Source organism: Lepidochelys olivacea, assembly GCF_965140295.1.
Source record: "Lepidochelys olivacea isolate rLepOli2 genome assembly, chromosome: 3".
NCBI classification, from domain to species: Eukaryota; Metazoa; Chordata; order Testudines; family Cheloniidae; genus Lepidochelys; species Lepidochelys olivacea.
The window spans coordinates 147,520,881-147,542,500 of record NC_140413.1 but is presented as its reverse complement, the minus strand read 5'-3'; the positions used below and the strand labels follow the sequence as shown (position 1 = coordinate 147,542,500).

At 39.5% G+C, this 21,620-nt stretch overlaps 1 protein-coding gene across 1 annotated transcript in view; it reads right to left on the bottom strand.

The window, feature by feature from the left end:
* The window catches only part of BIRC6 (baculoviral IAP repeat containing 6), a gene marked incomplete at its 5' end in the record, with an annotated part of 315,285 nt that overhangs the window by 54,773 nt on the left and 238,892 nt on the right, over nucleotides 1-21,620 (bottom strand). The window contains 1 exon segment of the mRNA XM_084624643.1: nucleotides 1,913-2,123. Within this exon segment, the coding sequence (XP_084480769.1) occupies nucleotides 1,913-2,123 (211 nt within the window).

The following is a 21,620-nucleotide window of genomic DNA, read 5'->3' as shown; positions in this document are numbered from 1 at the left end:
ATACTCTACCAAAGTTAGCAGATACAGTGCATGTTGTAATTTATCAAATTTTTGAGTAGATGAAAGTGCTAGAATGGCAAGGAGATGAAACTAAAAATTTAATGTAGTCTCTCAAGCTTACATTTAGAGTTACACAAATGTTGGAAAAAAAGATGACAAAATCATCTCAGCTCACATTTAAAGTACTGACAGCCGATGGAAAACTGAGCAATATTTCAATGATATATGCGCTAGACAAGATAGAGTACATGCTAATAATTTAAATTTTTAATTTAGCTTGTGCTAAAAAATGACATCCTTACCTTTCACACTGTGCTAAATGAATAATGAGTGATGATACATTCTGGAGACAACTTCAATTTTTAAAATCAATACGGAGACTTATCCAAACTGAAAATTTCAGAGACAAATTTGATCACACTGAATGGTAAATTTATCAAAAGTGTTGATACAATAAAGCCACTGCACCTTTCAGCTCTTCGGTTACAGAGTTACTAGTAATGGTAATTCTTGGAGAGAATTATATCAATATTCACATTATTGGAATAAATTTGTCCTAGGCTTGCAAGCTTGGAATCTTCCAGAGAACAATATTTGGGCCATTCACCCTCTCATGCCTCCTCGCCTTATGTATGTCTCCAAGGGTGTAAAAAGGACGTGTGGTCCCAACTGTCCTTCAGAAGATACAGGTAGGGAGTGTGACTATGTAGAAGCAACACTTTTGAAGAACTACAATAACTTGTAAGTACTTTCTCTTTCTCCCTTCGGGTGCCTCTGGTCTTAAAGTCTATGAGTTTGTGAGTCAGGGAGGAGACAGAACGGGGTCTCTTTCCATATGTTCTCTGAGCCCAACCACCAAGTTAGCCCTCCTAAGACTTGTAAACCACCTGTAAAAAGGACTGTGACCTTTTTTGTCCATGGAGTATCTGGCTACTGTATACACGAACTTCAGCCACAGTTGTAAGGGCTGAAGATTAAATCTGGCAAATGGTGTCACATACCTACATGCCAACACATGGCATAAAAGACGCATATATGTATGCACGGGAGCACAAGGCAGCATAGGGCGCATGTGTGGCCCCAATCACCACTGCTACTCAAAAAGTTCCAGTCTTGTGCACATGAAGTGCATGTACAAGTATAGCAGAATCCACAGTAACACAAATGTGCAAAAAAAAAATCATAATTCCCTCGATCTCACCCTGACAAGCTCCAAAGGCATTTCTTCAGTAGTGAAACTTCTGGGGAGAGCCCACTTTTAAGGTGGGTCTTTCACCTATAAGCAGCAGGCAAGGCAAGCATGTCATCTTTCTTTCAAAAGCTATTTTGAGCCAGGGGAGTTGCCCTCATTTGCTCTGTCTCTGACTGCTCCACTCCCACTTCTGAGGGACTGAGCTTATTCAGCTTGGCAGCAGGACATGCATAGACCTGTAAAAGTTAGGTTTGTCTTGTTGCAGCCCAGCAAGAATAAAGTTAGGGAAAATGGAAGGTTTAAGTCTCCAAACACTTGGTTACCACCAATCTTTCCAACCGGTTAGTAACTACTTACTAAAGCAGAACAATATCCAAACACACCAAATTATTTTGGAAATTTCAAATTTATTATTTAACTTCTGGTAAGAGGAATGTATGGTAAAACAAAATACATAAAAATAAAACCTAAATCTCAATTAAACTGATAGATTGCAGTCCATAAACCATGCTGCTAATTGGTAAAAATCAATTTAATTGAATAATGACATAAGATGTTATGAAGAGTGACCTTAAAACCTAGCAGAGGCAATAAAATGGTATATGGTTTTATCACTTTGGACTGTGGCACAGAGATATTTATCTACGCATCTTCTGTTTTTTCTAAAATTAATAACAAATGCACCAGAAAGCTCAGGAGAGATTAAAATGTTTACTGTACCTCAATCGGTTGGTGTAGGTATCCACACATGTCTTCATTTTAGCCAATAAAGTGCCAACAGAAGCTTGAGATTCCAACTGCTCTTCCTCCTCCTCTCCATTTTCTCCAGACAGAGGCAGCAACAGTGGCACCATAGAGGTGCAGGAGGCAATAGCACGGAGCAACTCTAGCAGAGCTCTGTAAAGAGGAACATGCCTGGCCATATCCAAAACTATAAGAGAGAAAATAAATATTTTATAAAGTCAACAAAAAGGTAAAAATAATATACCTTCCAATCGGACCTCAAATGGCTGAAAACAATAGTTTGATTTTTCCCCTTAGAATAGAATAGAATAATATCAGGGTTGGAAGGGACCTCAGGAGGTCATCTAGTCCGACCTCCTGCGCAAAGCAGGATCAATCCCCAGTTTTTGCCCCAGATCCCTAAATGGCCCCCTCAAGGATTGAACTCAAAACTCTGGGTTTAGCAGGCCTATCCTCTCATTCAGTGAGAGTCAACCTTTTAGATGTGTCACACTGCAAAAGAGCAGAGAGAAAGTAGGGGAAAAACCTCAAAGTAACACACAGGGCCCAAAACGGTAGACAAAGCTAAACCCCAATACAATGACTGAAAAAAGTGAACAGGAAAAAACTGTAACTAAACTATGTTTTAAAATTGCATATTACATTAGACTTCACTTACTAGTATATTTTACCAAAGCTGGCATTGTATATGATGTAAGTTTCAGTGCATGCATTTATTATAAGAGCAACTGTAGGTAGAAATAAATATTTCATTAAAAACCAAGGACTTCCAAATAATTCAAATAAATGCACACACTTTAAAAGATCTCTCCCCTCATGATATTTATTTTTCTTTTCCATTCATAAGTTCAAATATCTCATGAATGTCCTTTCTCAACTGAATTTCATATCATTATAGAAATCCTCAAAATGTAGCAATACTCAGATACTTTACTCAGCTGCTTCCTCTGTCCCCAGGACATACTATTTTTAACAACACTGAAAAGGAAAACTATGGCTCTAGTTCAGAGTATTCACAAATGAATGCGTTTATGATAAAATAAATTTCTGCTTTCTCTAGCAAAAAAAATTAACTGACAACTTGCATTAGTAAAAGGTTGAACCATATAGGAGCACTTTTATGTTTCATTTAGCACACCTTACCCTTGAAGCTAAGGCATACTACAAGTTTTCATTTCTTATTACCAGTTCCTTAACTCTAAATAGAAGATGAGACAACTAACATCCATCCAAAATCATAGAATTTTAAGTCTGAAAGGGACCCCAAGTGATTATCTAGTCCATCTCTGAGGCAGGATTAAATATACCTAGGCCATCCCTGAAAGATATTTAACCTCTTCTTTAAAATCTCCAACGATGGTGTCACGTTTTGGGGTGCAATCCATTCCAGTGAGAGGTGGGAGTGCTTTCTGAAAACCAAGCTTTTGTCTCAAAATGGGCCCCCAGAATTGGAGAATCACATACAATCACTAGTCAGTTCTGAAACTCATGGTCTTCACATTTGATTTTAGAGATCTGTACACAAATGCAAGGAGTTTGGGGAATAAACAGGGAGAACAGGAAGTATTAGTATTTGTGGTGGGGGGAAGGGAGGAGGTGTTGCCTTATATATTAAAAATGTATAGACTTGGATTGAGGTTGAGATGGAAATAGGAGACAGAATTGTTGAAAGTCTCTGGGTAAGGACAAAAGGGGTAAAACACAAGAGGGATGTAAGGGTCTACTACAGACCACCTCACCAGGAAGAAGAGGTGGATGAGGCTTTTTTTAAACAGCTAACAAAATCATCCAAAGCACAGGACTTGGTGATGGGTAACTTCAACTACCCAGACATCCGTTGGGAAAATAACACAGCAGAGCACAGATTATCCAACAAGTTCTTGGAATGTATTGGAGACAAATTTTTATTTCAGAAGGTGGAGAAAGCTACTAGGGGAGAGGCTGTTCTAGATTTGCTTTTGACAAATAGGGAGGAACTGGCTGAGAATTTGAAAGTGGAAGGCAGCTTGGGGGAAAGTGATCATGAAATGGTGGAGTTCATGATTCTAAGGAATGTTAGGAGGGAGAACAGCAAAATAAAGAATGGATTTCAAGAAAGCAGACTTTAGCAAACTCAGGGAGTTGGTAGGTAAGATCCCCTGGGAAGCAAGTCTAAGGGGAAAAACAATTGAAGACAATTGGCAGTTTTTCAAAGACACATTATTAAGGGCACAAGAGCACACTATCCCACTGTGTAGGAAAGATAGGAAGTATGGCAAGAGACCACGGTGGCTTAACCAGGATATCTTCAATGATCTAAAAATCAAGTCTCCTACAAAAAGTGGAAACTAGGTCAAATTACAAAGGATGAACAAATAACACAAGTATGTAGGGATAAAATTAGGAATGCCAAGGCACAAAACAAGATCAAACTAGTTAGAGACAAAGAGTAACAAGAAAACATTCTACAAATACATTAGAAGCAAGAGGAAGACCAAGGACAGGGTAGGACTGTTACACAATGTGGGGTGGGAGAGAAATAACAAAAAATGTGGAAATGGCAGAGGTGCTTCTTTGTTTCGGTTGTCACCAAGAAGATTGGTGGTGATTGGACGTCTAACATAGTGAATGCCAGTGAAAATGAGGTAAGATCAGAGGCTAAAATAAGAATATAACAAGTTAAAAATTACTCAGACAAGTTAGATGTCTTCAAGTCACCAGGGCTTGCTGAAATGCATCCTAGAGTACTCAGGGAGCTGACTGAGCCAATATCTGAGCCATTAGCAATCTTTAAAAAGTCATGGAAGACGGGAGAGATTCCAGAAGATTGGAAAAGGGCAAATATAGTGCCAGTCTATACAAAGGGAAATAAGGACATCTCGGGAAATTACAGACCAGTCAGCTCAACTTCTGTACTCGGAAAGATAATGGAGCAAATAATTAAGCAATCAATTTGCAAACATCTAGAAAATAGTAACTTGGTAAGTAACGGTCAGTTACAGTCTCGCATGACCTTCTCATAAAAAAGCTAGGAAAATACAACCTAGATGGAGCTCCTATAAGGTGGGTGCAAAACTGGTTGGAAAACTGTTCCCAGAGAGTAGTTATCAGTGGTTCACAGTCATGCTGGAAGGGCATAACGAGTGGGGTCCTGCAGGGATCGGTTCCGGGTCCGGTTCCGTTCAATATCTTCATTAATGATTTAGATAATGGCATAGAGAGTACACTTATAAGGTTTGTGGACAATACCAAGCTGGGAGGGGTTGCAAGTGCTTTGGAGGACAGGATTAAAATTCAAAATGATCTGTTCAAACTGGAGAAATGGTCTGAAGTAAATAGGATGAAATTCAATATGGACAAATGCAAAGTACTCCATTTAGGAAGGAACAAATCAGTTGCACACATACAAAATGGGAAATGACTGCCTAGGAAGGAGTATTGCGGAAAGGGATCTGGGGGTCATAGTGGACCACAAGCTAACTATAAGTCAACAGTTTAACACTGTTGCAAAAAAAAAAAAAAAAAAAAAAAGCCATCATCATTCTGGGATGTATAAGCAGGAGTGTTGTAATGAAGACACCATGCTGATTAGGTCTCAACTGGAGTATTGTGTCCAGTTCTGGTGGCCACATTTCACCCAAGATGTGGACAAACTGGAGAAAGTACAGAGAAGAGCAACAAAAATGATTAAAGGTCTAGAAAACATGATCTATGAGGGAAGATTGAAAAAACTGGGTTTGTTTAGTCTGGAAAAGAAAAGACAGAGGGGACAGTTTTCAAGCACATAAAAGGTTGTTATAAGGAGGGAGAAGAATTGTTCTTTTTAACCACTGAGGATTAGGACAAGAAAAAATGGGTTTAAATTGCAGCAAGGGGGGGGGGGGGGTTGGGTTGGACATTAGGAAAAACTTCCTGTCAGGGTGGTTAAGCACTGAAATAAACTGTCTTGGGAGGCTGCTGAATCTCCATCATTGTCTAACCTGCTCTTTAGAATCTTCAAACACCATTCAGGGATGGTCCAAATAATACTTAGTCCTGCCACGATGGTCCAAATAATACTTAGGTACTGGACTAGATGACCCCTCAAGGTCCCTTCCACTCCTATGATTCTATGTCTCCACCCCTTACTTCTTGGGGTAAGGCTCAAGAAACTGCAGTTCAAGAAGTGACTGAACTATAAAAGTGAGGGGCAAAATCAACCCACGTTCTTTTTCCTTAGCCATTTATCTCTTCCACAAGACGATGAAAGAAACAGCCTATGGACTTTGGGAGTAGATCCTGACCTGAAATTTGGTCAGCTCTGTTGCTGGGAGCATGTGGTAAGAATTTCACCTTAAACCAAGTCTAGTATGTAAAGTTTAGAACATGTTTTGTCTTTATTTTTCTTGAGACAATTTCTGACTTCAATGCCTTATATCTGTACTCATTTAAACCTATCTCCTTGTAGTTAAATAAACTTGTTATATTCTTTAATTAAAACAAATCCACTATTGTGAATTATTTGGGTAACTTCATTTAAGGCAGTCCATTGTATGTCAATCCCCTTAGAGAGGAAATGGACTAATACACCTAGACTGTTCAGGAAAGTGCTGGACAGCACAGAATACATGTTTTTGGGGGGAAATCTGGGACTGGAGTGTATTGGGGTTACTCTGCAAGTAGTAATCAAAACTGCTGGAAGTAACCAAGGCTGGTGGGGGTCAGAGTGGCTGGACCAGGGCTGTGGCTATACAAAGACACTCAAGCGTGTAACCTGCATGCTGTCTGGATATTTGTAAGGAGCCCAGGTTGGGAGCTACAGCAGCAAACCATTGTGAGGCATCCCAGGCTGCTGAGAAAAAAGAAACACTTGGATGATTAAAAAATCCAAGCGCTCTTGGACTGAAAGAGGGAGTTCCAAAACCAAGGACTCCTCATACAATGCCTAGCTAGCAGTTTCCTTTTATTTATATGGAGGGAACCAATTTCACATGATCTCTCACATAACCAAATTACTTTGTTTCCAGACTATACTATATTTTCTAATACTGACTTTAAATTTTCAAAAAGCCAAAAGAAACTATAATAATCACTAAGTCCTTTGAATGCCTGCTTGTTTTCTTCTCTGCTGCATGGCTGTCACTGATAGGACGTTTAACTTCTGGGTGATTGCTCTGTGTAGATCATTGTGCCATACCATCTTACACAGGATAGTACTTTCCATTTCAAAAAGACTTACATGATTGTTATGTTGCGTTGTGGTTTCTTCTATGAAGTAAGCGCTATACCAAATTAGGTTCATTAAGATTTATATTAATCTTAATATTTTAATAATCTAGTCTTAATTTGGACCATGGAAGATCGTGTAGGGTATGACAACTGATTTCTTTTACCTCATATGTTGTCATATTTTTCTTTAGAGCAGGGAGCTACTCTGGAGTAAGTATCCCAACTGGTTTTGTTGATTAGAGTGTTTGTCTTGTTTTCATACAGAGTTTTTTTTCTTGTATATTCAGGATTATGACCTGTACAAGTATCAACTTATCATCAAGTGAGCTAGTTAAAAATAAATAGTTTTGTGCCAAAAGCTCAGGTTCAATGTTACATCTCTCAGAAAAATTAGTTCAAGTATCTGCACTGGCTTTATACCTAGGTCAGCTGCTATATAGGATAGAAAATTAGCCAAACCTCTCTCATTCTGTTAGTATAGCTCCATCCATAACCATTACAGAACATCTCTATTTGGCCCCAGGAAACATACTTCAAATTTTCTCCCCCACCTCTACCCCGTGGACTTCAAGGGTATGACATACTGTATTCACATTAATGAATACAAATAATCCAATTACATCCATCCAGTAGGAAGTAACTATTAGAAAGCCTTAGGTTATTTTACCTACCTATAAGCATCTTGCGTCACAAATGAAAACAATCACATTATGCATTAAGGCCTATATCCAGCAACACAAATTTAGTTTAAAGTTCAGCAAAGCATGCTTAACCTTAAGCATGCGATCAAGTGCTTTGTGGAACAGGGTCCTAAATAATTGTTAAAAATCAGCTACATCCATGTAGCCTTTGGATTTTAATAGCAAAATATGTTTTCCCATTGTCAAAAGTGGTTTACTTTCAATGTTAGCTCAATGAACACTTATGATGAAATCCTCACCCTATTAAAGTCAATGCGAGTTTTGCCATTGACTTAGGGAGAGCCAGGAGTTGCCCTTAAAATGCAAGTTTGACAGGCTATGAGGTAAAATGTGACCCACAGACTTTTGCTTTTTCACAAATTCTGTAGCTACTGCATGACTTCCAAGTATGAAATTCTGTGGATTTCCATATATAGTATGTTTTTAAAATTTAATAATATGGAAGAATAGGGTACAGGGATAAAGTTACCAGAAAACATTTTCTACCCCTTTCCTTTATTTACACCATAAATATACACATACATACATGACAACAGATTCCCATTAAAAATATATACAGTTGGACATATGACTATTCTCTATTTAGGGTCCCTTATTTTGCCATCATTCTTAAGTACAAAGCGACAACAAAATATATATTGATGTTGAACTATTACTGGATCATCTTTTGAGTTTCTCAAGTGTTTAAAATGCATACATTAAAGGGCAACACTCAGAAAAAGCTGGCAGTCTTGATGCACACAGCAGTGTTCAGAGAAATGACTACAGGACTGTGGATTAAAAAATTGAGGTAATCATTGCCAATGCTATGATAAGTGGTATGAGTCATCAATTGTGTTACTGGAGAACACACCCTGAACTTCCAAACTTCTCCTTGTTTCACCACAGGAGGCGGTAAAACCAGCACAAGTTCACAGTCAGATGCATGTTCTGAGACTTAATTTTGAAACCCACCTAAAAAGTGGTCTATTATGATGAAAGGTAAGTTTCTCTACAAAGGGCCAAACAGAAACAAATGTGTTTACATATTTCATACAAATGAGTACTACAACTTGAGTGATAATACTGCCTCTTAATTATGTTGGAGCACTCTTTCCTAGGTGAATATTTTAAGGTATATCAACGGCACCACAAGCACATGGATAGGTGCGTGTACACACATGCAAATAAACAAACAAAGCATTCCTTTTAAGAAAATGGCATATCGAAAGTATCTAGCTTAATAGGGAATGATACTAACATTATTCATTATTCAGAATTGTTGGTTATTAACCAGATAGTCAAAACCTGAAATTAAATAATTACAAATGTCTGCACCAGTGAGCTGTCTCCAGCTGTTTTAACACTACTGCAATGAGTCCAAGCCTTCATGCAATGTGTGTTATTTATTTATACAAACAGCATGATTATTGCTTTTACTGACATTTGGCTCTCTCTAAAGTGTGTGTCATTTTAAAAAGGGAAAAAACATATAATCTTTAATAATATATAACAAACAACTGACATCACATCTGCTGAAAATGAAAGGCATAGCTGGTAGATAAATATAATTCTTGGAAACAGTTATCATAACTGCAGTGGCATAACGTCTCAAAGTCTTTTTTCACATCTGTACAATGTGAACTTTGAATAGTGTTGATTCAGGATAAAAGCTTAAAGAGTTTAAAACTTAAAGTGTTTTTATTCCATTGCTGCAATATTAGCAATTAAAACAAATTCTGATAGGAGAACTCTTCATAGACCACAAGTTTCAGAACTGACTAGTGATTGTGTCTCTCTCCAATTCTGGGAGCCCATTTTGATACCAAGACTTGATTTTCAGAAAGCACTAAGCATCCATGCTGAAAATTAGGCCCTTTTAAAGTGGTCTAAAGCAGAACAATCAAAAATTAATGCACCCAAAATCACAAGTCACTTTTAAAAATTTGGATCCTGGTTAACAGTCCCTGGATACCAAGAGTTGATTTAAAAAAAAAGGATAGTCTGAATAATTTAGAACTTATTTATGGTCTTGCAACATACCTAATTTGCATTACCAACATAGTAGTTTTTAAGTAGATCCAAAACAACGCATATATGATAGTAACCTAAATTCAAAGACCTGTGAAAAATATATTAATGGCAAGCAGTTTCTTAGAATAAAAACATCACTTTAAATGATATAAAGGAATAATATCACAAAGCTCAATAATCTAATGATTCTTTTGATTTCCTTTAATATTCTAAGATACTCAAACCAAGAACAGACAGGCCTAATGGCCCACTAAATAGATAATACTGAGCAGCACTAAATTATTTTTCCAAATCATTTAACATTCTGAATGCAGCTTAATTGGATAAGGATGAGAATACAGGACTTATATTTTACTTTTCAGTGGCAATGTATTTTAAAAATACTGCACAAAGAGAGCACATGCAAACATAATTTAAAAGACAGAAACAAAAAATATGCTGCAGTAACACCAATTCCAAAATATTCACGCCTAAAAACAAGTTAAGAAGAAACTGTCAAGAGAAAGGATGGAATATTAAATCTGAAACTATGTTGCAAGACCCCAAGGAAAGCTCTATCTTGCAAACCTTGAGGTCCACAGAAGGGAGCCTCTATCCTGCAAGCTTTAGAAGCCATGCAGCTTTTACATTATGACATATGCAGTGAGTAAACCAAAAGTTTCTTGCAGAGCCCTTGCAATATTCACTATGCTTCTTCACAAAAAGTTTATCTACATACCATTTTTGTACCAATTTAACTAGATTTTTTAACATGACATAGTTAAATCAGTGTAACACACTAGTATGGAGGCAGCTGTACTGATCCAGGGAGAACTGCCATACTAAATCAGACCCACACCTCCCACTAGTCCAGTATCTTGTCCATGGCAGTGCTAACAGCAGCTACTTCAGAGGAAGATTCAAGAAATCCTGCAGAAGGGATTTATGAAGTAAATGGCCCACAATTCCCCAAAAATTAACAAACTGGTTTATGTACGAACTCATGACATTTATAGAACTTCTGAAACTTTGTTTAAAAAAATCTTTTATATCGACTCTGGATTTTCTTCTTATCCATAAGTGTCCAATCTTTTTCTGTATCCTGCTAATCTCTTGACTCCAATGATATCTTGTGGCAATGAATTTCACAGGCTAATTGTGCATTATGTGAAAAAACATTTCCTTTTTTGTAAGTTTTAAATTTGCCACATCTCAATTTTAATTCTCCTTGCTTTTGTATAACAAAGGGTGAACAGAAGTTCCCAGTCTACCATCTGTACACCATTAACCAGACTGTACATTTTTTATCACATTGCCTCTTATTCGTCAATTTTCAAGTAAGCAGCTCCAGTGTTTTGATAGGAGATTTTTCCCATGCCCCTAACTCATTCTCATTGACTATCTCTGAACCACTTAGTTTTTTGAGGGGTGGAGTTTTACCTCTAGATTGGGTAACCAGAACTAAACAGTATTCCAGGTGAGTGCATATCATTCATTTACCTCCCCACTGCCTCTCTCTCTCACACACACACACAACATTCCACAATAATGGTTGCTTTGTCTCGGAGCAGATAAGCAGCCGGCTGTCAGAAATGGAGATTTCAAAGGGCATATCCGCTTTCCTACAGCGAGTTCAAAACAATGAGAAGAGCGGCCACTTCACTTAAGGGGATTATGGGACGTTTCCGGAGGCTGATCAGAGCGCTGTAATGCAACACCTTGTTCACACTGATGCCCAGGCGTTTCAGCCGAGGCGCAACGAACGTTAATCTTCTCGCCGAGGTGGAGTACCAGGAGCGCTCTAGCCATGGAGTCAGAGCGCTCTACATGCCTTGCCAGTGTGGACAGGTAGTGAGCTAAGGCGCCCGGGGCTGCTTTAATGCACTCTAACTCGCAAGTGTAGCCAAGCCCTTTGAGTACAGTCTTTCAACCAGTTGTGCACCCACCGCTTATTAATTTCACTAAGTTGTTCACTTATTTTTTTTTTTTTTTTTTTTACATCTTGTCTTAAATTCTGGGAAGGACTATGTTTTTGTCTGTGTATGTACAACAGCTAGTACAACTGCCCTCCATCCTGACTGGGACCTTTTGAGGCTACCATAAAACGATCTTCAGCTGACATTAGAAAAACCAATCCAACCACACACACTTCCTCAAGATTTACTGCAGCAATTCCAGCTCAACAACTGTATGTCAAGAATTAGTTTAAAGATATAAGGATATTAATTTTTGTTAATACAAACGTATTCATTTCGGGGAAAAAGGGCACTGTGCAGGTTTCATCAATGAGACAGTAAAACTTGAAGCATTAAAATGTAATATATCCTCACTGTCCTTTTGCTTATTAAACAGTTCAAATTCAATGTTTACTATCTCACTACTGCAATATGAACACACTTCCTAGTGGTTTTAACACCAGATCATTGTAAAACAGATCTTCAAAGCTCTCTCAAAATCAATTTTTACAGTATTTGTGGTATCTATAGAATATGTAATAACCTTAGTAATTATTGACAGGTTTCAGAGTAACAGCCGTGTTAGTCTGTATTCACAAAAAGAAAAGAAGTAAAAGGAGTATAATATAGTAATTATTGAGGGCTTCTAATTCTGATGCCATGGCATAATACTGTTCACAAGCCTGAAACCCTAAGGGTATTCAAGTTCAGAACAATTTCAAGAATCTCATTAGCACTCGGAAGAGTTTTAGAACAGCTAAGCACAGCACTGTTACAAGGAGAAAAACAGAACAAAATATTACACAGTTTTATCTGTTTCTAATTAAAATCTTTAAACTCATTCTTGTTGCCATAGACACTGCCAAACATTTAATGGCTTAGGAGAGTTTCCTAAAGGGCTGAGCTTTTGTTCCCACTGTTTCTAAATAATTTACAGCTGTAGGCTTTCCCCAGACCAGCTTCTTGACTGCACCTTTCCAAACATATGATCTATGAATACAGACCATGCTGCAGGCTATAGTGTCAGTTCCAAATACTTCATGCTCTACAGATTTTTGATTTTCTATTTCAGAAACAACCTGAAGCAAGCCTCCTTTATAATATGTCTAATTAACACTCTAAATTCTGTTAAGTTTTGCGGCCAATGTTCATCCAAAGAACACTTTACATTCAAAAGCCTGTAGGAAAATCACCTAGCCTTAAGCAAAAGTGAACTATAATGCTAGCATACCATAGTCTTTATAGTTAGCCTGATTTTTCAGTTTTTCCTTATAAGGATGAACATGAGTGCTCTCGCAGTAGCGTTTTGAATATCAAAATAAAATGCATCAGAAAAGACTGTGCTCATAATTAGAATAAATGGCTCTCAAATGGCTCCGAGATTACTTGACAAGATGCTGCTGCTATTACACTCCTTAGGTTTTAGAAAATACATTTACAAAAATATAGGTTTTTTTCAGGTTAAATCTATATGGAGTTGGATTACTAAAAAGGCACCAAAAGCTACCTGCAGTGGTATATTAGGATTTTAAACTGTTAGAGTAGACGCTTAAATGAAAACAAGGACATTTATGAAAAATAGATAATCAGCTTTTGTATTTGATGTCTGAAAGACTCTGAACATCTTAAGTTGTGGTATATGAAAAATGTAGACTACAGTACACTTGCAACATTAATTTTCTATTATGTGCTATGGGTAGGAACCCGTGCTTTCAGGGACACAAGGCTTGGGCTTAGAAAACTACCAGAGAACTCATCTTCCAATAACAAGGGACAGTCACGCGATTTTAGTGTATAAACCTGAGGCTCTTATTGTGAGCATTTTAAATTTCAGTAATGGACAATATCTCAACATTATCAGTATCTTAGATTAAAGTTAATATCTTATAATAAATCCCAATTTCCAACACCTGCCTAACTTTCCCGAAAGTAAAACCAATCCCATGTCACACCACAGCCTATGGCAGGATTTTTCAGGGAAGTCTGGAAAAAAAACCAAAGTTTAAATATATAATTGCAATGTTATACATCCAAAAGCACATTTCAATTATAGCAAAAAACAAGGATGCATAGGTAAGACTAGCTGAGCAGCGTGGTAGTGAATTAACAAGATTATATGGCAGCATGCGTCTGCTATTCTTCATTTCCAGACAATGTTTTTAAAAATGTGTCAGAATTTTTGTAAAATCAGCATACTTTTGGGGAGTTCCCTGGACTGCAATAAAACATACACACAACATTAACGCTTTAGCAAAGTTTTTTTGTTTCTCAATAACATAACTCAAACTGTACATCAATGATTGAAATGATCATTTCAATGTTTTAGTCATAAAACCTTAAATCAGAACAATGTGTCAGGAAAAGCATGAGTTCTTTATGGGATGGGAAAGTCAAATTATACAGGGAGGAAACAACAAGAGTAGGAGAACTGGAAGCACAAGCCAATAAAAATAAAAAACCACAAACTATTAGTGAGTGATAATAGTACCACTACCACTATATTCCAGACCTGGTGTATCCCGTGGTCATGGAACTTCTGCAAAAAGTCATGCCTTGCCACAGAATTGCATTGTGGCTTTTGTTTAGGAAACAAATTTAAATTTCTAGTTTTTATGCTTGTAAAGACAATGAAAATGTTATTTGAGTGTAAACTGATGGCCGCAAATGTCTACAAAGAAACAATGGGTCTGAGAGGAGTGAACTGCCTCAGTCGTCTCACTAGGAGCCCTGTGAACACAGTGATTGTGCCGCCATGGAATTTGACATTTTTCTAAAGTATCACACAATTAATAGTTTTTGCTACAGAATTTGTTGTTTTACTGCAGCCATCTGCCCAACATATGTTTCTTTTCCCTGACCTGCTGGTATCTGCCTGCAATTGCCTCTTACTCTGCACTTTTCCCCACAAGGGGCAATAAACTGAATTATTGTGCACGTTCTCTTCACTGTTCTATAAAACCAAGCAGGGTGGGGTAAGGGAGCCAAAAATGCAGGTAGACCAACTAGGCTACCTAGAGAACACAGTAGTAAGTGAGGCTGGGGTAGCCCAAGCCCCGTGCACCCAAATCAGCTGGCATGGACAGCCATTGGTTGTTAATTGCGATGTAGACATACCCTCAGTCCTCACTTTGAGGGCTCTTAATGCTCTGGGCATGGAGTATTTAAGATGAAACTGAATTTTAAGATTAAGACTGCTGTAGTGAACTTGGCTCTTTTGGAACAATATAATTGTCTGCTGCAAAGATAAAGCTTGCCAGGGCAGAGGAAAACTTTCTCAGGCCTTGTTCAAGACTGAAATTCACTCATTAAACGAACAGTCATGAAATAAAAAGTACACCACGCCTCATTACACACACACACAAATTCATAGTCGGTTCCGCTCCACCCCTTGGATGGAAGAGGAATAGAGAAGACACTGTTCACAACAGATAACACTCACATCACTTAATTTATTTCTGGAATGTGCTCAGATAGGATGGTGAAGGTAAGAACTTGATAGAATAGAATATAAATCAGTATTTTTTCAAGAAAATGAAAATATGTCACTCATGCCACATAATGTGTTTGCCAATTCCTGTAATTTTTATATTTATGAGGAATTTTTTTTTATTTAAAGGGGAAAATAATACATATTCTTGTCCCCCTTTACTGCTCTTTTCTTTGAGCAGATGCACACCTGATACATGAGGATTTAAGATAAGCTAAAGGTGAACATTTCTGTGGGGAAAAACTTGGTATAATTTTGGCAAGTGCCTTTTTAGAGTCTTAGCAGGAATAGAGGATTGATCTTCCACTTGTATACTGGCTGATAAAGGTTGTGGTTTATCAATGAAAACAAGTTTGGCAAGGAAAACAAGATTAGAGTCACATAGCCAAGGATCAGAAGGTATTTTGGTTGCTGTCAGGGTTCCTTCCCCACTCTGAACTCTAGGGTACAGATGTGGGGACCCACATGAAAGACCCCCTAAGCTTATTCTTACCAGCTTAGGTTAAAAACTTCCCCAAGGTACAAACTTTGCCTTGTCCTTGAACAGCATGCTGCCACCACCAAGCGTTTTAAACAAAGAACCGGGAAAGAGACCACTTGGAGACGTCTTCCCCCAAAATATCCCCCCAAGCTCTACACACCCCCTTTCCTGGGGAGGCTTGAAAATAATATCCTAACCAATTTGTTACAAAATCATCAAAGACCCAAACCTCTGGATCTTGGAACAATGGAAAAATCAGTCAGGTTCTTAAAAGAAGGGGTTTATTTAAAAAAGAAAGGTAAAAGTCATCTCTGTAAAATCGGGATGGAAAATACTTTACAGGGTATTCAGATTCAAAACACAGAGGATCCCCCTCTGGGCAAAACCTTAAAGTTACAGAAAACAGGAATAAACTTCCCTCTTAACACGGGGAAAATTCACATAAAACGAAAGATAAACTAATCCGCCTTGCCTGGCTTACCTATACTGGTTGCAATATTGGAGACTTGGATTAGGATGGGTTGGAGAAGATGGATTTCTGTCTGGCCTCTCTCAGTCCCAAGAGAGAACAACCACATAAACAAAGAACACAAACAAAAGCCTTTCCCCCGCCCAAGATTTGAAAGTATCTTGTCCCCTTATTGGTCCTTTGGGTCAGGTGCCAGCCAGGTTAGCTGAGCTTCTTAACCCTTTACAGGTAACAGGATGTTGCCTCTGGCCAGGAGGGATTTTATAGCACTGTATACAGAGTGAGTTTGTGTGTGTATGGGGGTGGGGGGGATGTGAGAACCTGGATTTATGCAGGAAATAGCCCAGCTTGATTGTCATGCACATTGTGTAAAGAGTTGTCACTTTGGATGGGCTATCACCAGCAGGAGAGTGAATTTGTGTGGGGGGGTGGAGGGTGAGAAAACCTGGATTTGTGCTGGAAATCACTTTAGATAAGCTATTACCAGCAGGACAGTGGGGTGGGAATAGGTATTGTTTCATATTCTCTGTGTATATATAAAGCCTGCTGCAGTTTCCACGATATGCATCTGAGGAAGTGAGCTGTAGCTCACGAAAGCTTATGCTCTAATAAATTGGTTAGTCTCTAAGGTGCCACAAGTCCTCCTTTTCTTTTTGTATACAGAAAGGCAGTTACCCTTCCCTTTATATTTATGACAGTTACACAGAGTGATTCTTGCTGGAGGCAACTGTGGCTGAGGAGAGCCTGGATGCAGTGATGAGCTGCCAAAACCTTAATAACCTGTTCCCTCCTCACCCCACAAGGGGGTCGTGGCCCACTCCCGCCCCCCGCGACTCCTGCCCCATCTAACCCCCCGCGTTCCTTGACACCACCCACCCCTGGACCTCTGCTCCATTCACCCCCCCTCCCCTGTCCCCTGACTACCCCCAGAACCGGACAGGAGGGTCTTGTGGGCCACCACAGTGGATGCCCACTGCCCCCTGCCCCTAAGAGCCAGAGGGACCTGCTGGGGGGCGAGGTGGTGAGTCCCAGCGGTGCTTACCTGGGGCGGCTCCCAGGAAACATCCAGGAGATCGCTCTGGCTCCTAGAGGCGGGGTAGCATAGCTGGGGGAGGGGAGCAGGGGGAGCGGCTGCTCCCTCCACCGATCACATCAAAAGTGGCGCCTTAGGCACTGACTCCCTGGGTGCTCCGGAGCTGGAGCACCCACGGGGAAAATTTGGTGGGTGCAGAGCACCCACCGGCAGCTCCCCACCCTGCGCCTGGCTCCAGCTCACCTCCACTCCGCCTCCTCCCCTGAACGTGCTGCCCCGCTCTGCTTCTCCACCCCCCACCCCCGGCTTCCCGTGGATCAGCTGTTCATGCAGGAATCCGGGGAGGGCTGAGAAGTAAGCGGCACCTTCGCACTCAGGCCCAGGTGAGCTGGGGCAGGGAGCGGTTCCCCTGTGCCCCCCTCCCCTGGGTTACCTGCTGCAGCGTGGGCAGCCCTCCTCGAGCCCCCCCCGCCCCAGCTCACCTCTGCTCTGCCTCCGCAGGCCTGAGCACGAAGCTGCCGCCTGCTTCTCAGCCCTCCCAGGGTTCCCACGCGAACAGCTGATTTATGGGAAGCTGGGTGTGTGTGTGGGGGGGGAAGCAGAGTGGGGCGGCGTGTTCAGGGGAGAAGGCGGAGGCAGAGCAGAGGTGAGGTGAGCTGGGGCTGGGTGAGGACCTGCCCGTGGGTGCTCTGCACCCACCAAATTTTCCCCATGGGTGCTCCAGCCGCGGAGCACCCATGGAGGTGGTGCCTAAGGCGCCACTTTTGGCTGGTTGTTAAATTTAGAAGCCCTTTTAGAACTGGTTGTCCCTCGGGCTTCTAAATTTAACAACCGGCTCCAGCTCTCCACTGCCTGGATGTGCTAGAGTCGTCAAAACAGGTGTGAAGGACAAGTGAAAGATTTAACGTGGCAGGCAACCGGAGATTAGAAGCATATCCCAACAGGTCACAAAAAAGAGTATTTCAGCACTCTGTGGTCTAAGGGGAAGGAAGAGAGGTCGTCGGAGGGTAGTATTGCCTCAGGTCCACTCCCAATACACTGCTAATGTTGATCTATAATCAACAAGATTTGCAAGGCTCTTAGGATCAACCCCTGTTGAACTGTCTACGTTTTACTTAGAGGCTTTTAACTTTGTTTATATGGAAAGAACAGACGAATTACATTTTGGATACCTGCATCATAAAATGTGTACAACTGCATAACCTGTGCACTTAAAATAGTGATTTTTATTCTTGTTCCCTACAAAACATTCCTAAATTCACTGTCATTATTACATATACAATTTCATAACATTTTTTCTCGTTCTAAATGCCAGCAAATGTAAACGTATAAATCCAGACTAAATTTACGTTGCTCCTCTTTCCAGTCACATTTCAGAATTCACAAAGACACAGTCTCAGTTTCAGCACAAATGGTAAAAAGTAAAAGAACTGCTGAGAGAGCTTGTACATGGTAACAAACATACTAAGGAATTATGAGGCTCTCAAAAACTGTGGTCCGTGGACTACTAGTGGTCCGCAAGCTCCATTCAGGTGGTCCGCGGATAGTTCCTTCTAAGGTAAGAGCCTGGGCAGCCGCACACAGGAGAATAAAGGGCCACCCACCTAATTAGTGGAGCCATGCAGGTGTGGCTCCACTAATTATGTGCCTGGACCCCGAAGATGCACATGTAAGGTGAGGTGGTGGCCTTGGGGGAATAGGTGATAGGGGGCAGTGAGGTGAGATGGGGGAAATAGTAGATAGGTGAGGGGGCAGTGGGGTGAGAAGAGGGGGTAGGGGAAATTTGGGACAGGCAGGGCTGCAGCAGCCAGAGAAAGAGGCGACTTTCTCCAGCTCCAGGGCTGTGGCTGCCGGGGAGAGAACCCCGCTCCTTCCCAGCCCCAGCTCAGGGGCTGCTGTGGCAGGGGAGAGAGAGACATCCCCCCTCCTTCCCAGCCCGGTGTGGGAGAGACTACTGATATTAAAATATGAGTTGTGTGCTTTTATTTGTAGAACAAAAAAAGGTTAATTATTATTAAGTTTTTTTTATATACCACTTTTATCTGAAGTGCTTTACAATAGTTAGCAATGGTATAAATAACATTTGGAAAGATCATTAAGTGGTCTGCCAAGACCCTCAGCAATTTTCAAGTGGTCCATGAAAAAAAAATTGAGAACCACTGTGCTAGTCATTTGCTGCTCTCTGTTGATACATCCTAATTAGCTGGTTATTTGCTCAGTAGCTGATGGATTTACTTGTCTGTCATGGTTTATACTTGGCAGTATTGCATAAAGTTCTGCTGCTGACCTTGAATCTTTTATATGGACTATGTTAAATCAGCACCGTGACTTTTTTTTAAATCCTTCCTTAACTCTAAATAAGATCTGCATATTAAAACAATTTCACTCCCCTCCACCATTGAAAAGCAAAAAAATCAACTTCTACCAGGTAAGGACAAATGTTTATACAGGCCTTTGAAAATGAAGTATTATAGGTATCCTCAAGTAGCTTGGATGATCAGAAAGCAGCATTGCACAGGTTAATCAACGTACTTCCCCTCTATCCTAGCTCTAATGTTTCAAAGGGCTTCATGATGGATGGAGAGTCTCAGGACATACAAGAGGAAAGAAACTGGAAAAAAGGGTCCTAATCTGTCAGAAGCACTTTGAGGATAAAGAAACAAGTGAAAAAGAAAAGTTATTACATAGCAGCAAAGGAACGTCTGGCCTATACTAAAAGAGAGAGCTTAGAGGCCTAACCATCAGGTGTGAAATACTGGCTTCTTCTGGAGTCACATGCTCATGTTTCGGTAGTGATGTTTTAGCCCTTTATCCTGAAAGTAAATACCATAAGTACTATGCAGTTAGTCAAAACACTGAACTAGTGGAAGTCACTGGCAAGCATCTGGAAGCAGAGTTTGTTGAAATACTAAACTAGCTTTAGATAGCAGCAGCCTCTTCTGCAGGTGCAGGGAGAATATTTTTCTTTACTTCGTTTTATTCAGTTAGTTCAGTTAAATGACTAGTTCATTCAAAATTAAACATATTGGGAAATAAGAAAGCAGCAGTTTGTTTTCTTCTTCCAATCTATACATAAAAACTAGGTGAGAGAGGATGAAATTTACTAGATCTGAAGGATAGGACCACCAGAAACAACACATTCAATTCACAAGTATTGCTTTTGCTTAAAAAAAGAGTTTTAAATACATAAGGAAACAAGTTTATCAAAACATGTTTTGTATCTTGAATATGTAAAGTAGGTTTAACTAATATAAACAATTTAAAAATGCTGTTTGTGCATTTACTTGAATTCCAGTTTCCATCCAAAGAGTGATACAAATCATCACTAAAAATGTATTCTCTAGTAAATCAGAAATGTATCATTCATCATTTTCTAACGTATAAACAAATGTAAAAATTAAAAATCTGAGTAAATGTATGTTCGCTATATAATTGCTTCAATGAATATATATAGATATAGTGTAACTTCCTGGTTAGGAAAAAAAGTATCAAGTTTAGTATAAAGGCTACATTTAGGGCATAGCAACATTTTAATGGTTACCAACCAATCAGCTTCTTTTTAGGCAAATAACTAAAAAGTACAAATGTAAACCCAATTATTTAAGCCATTGATTTAAGTCAGCCAATCTCCACTGGATGCTAACGAGCCTACACTGCATTTTTCTAGAATAAAGTCTTGTCCTGGTGTCAAGGTACAATGTGTCTCAAGCACACATTTTCGTACAGCATCCTGTGTGTCTTCTGACAGCTGTACTCCACAGTGGAAGTATCTCCAGTTCTGTGTTATAATATGTATAATTTGTAAAATAGTTAAGAATGAAAAATCCTGTATTAATTACAACATCTTGAACTGGGATTTCTCTTTTATTGGGACGCCTCCCAAGAACATTATTTTGGCACAATTATAGTGAAGGATAGGTGACTACTTCTTAAAAAAAGAATAGCATTAACATGTACACTGCTTATTGGGGATTCATTTAACCGCTACCAAGTAGTTTGGTGGTATATCATCATGTGTGGGAATTCTAATTTCTAACTTTTTGATACACACATTTCCAAATAAATATCAAGCATTTTCTTGGATACTTAGGAATCAGCAGTCTTCAGTCAAGGACAGCAATGGTGAGGCATCATCAGGATAAACTTAACATGCATTAACAAAACTTTAGGATTGAGAAGTCAAGCACTCAAGTCACAAATGCAAAGTTTAAACCTTAAGTCAGCAAGCTGACACCTCTTCATTCAGTTTATTGTCTTTTTAATCACATTTGTTGATAGTTCTTTAATGTAAAAATTTCAAGAACTACTGGATATGTGCTTATTATATATCAAAATAAATGAAAATCTTATTAGAACATTTGGACTTACTAGAAGAATTA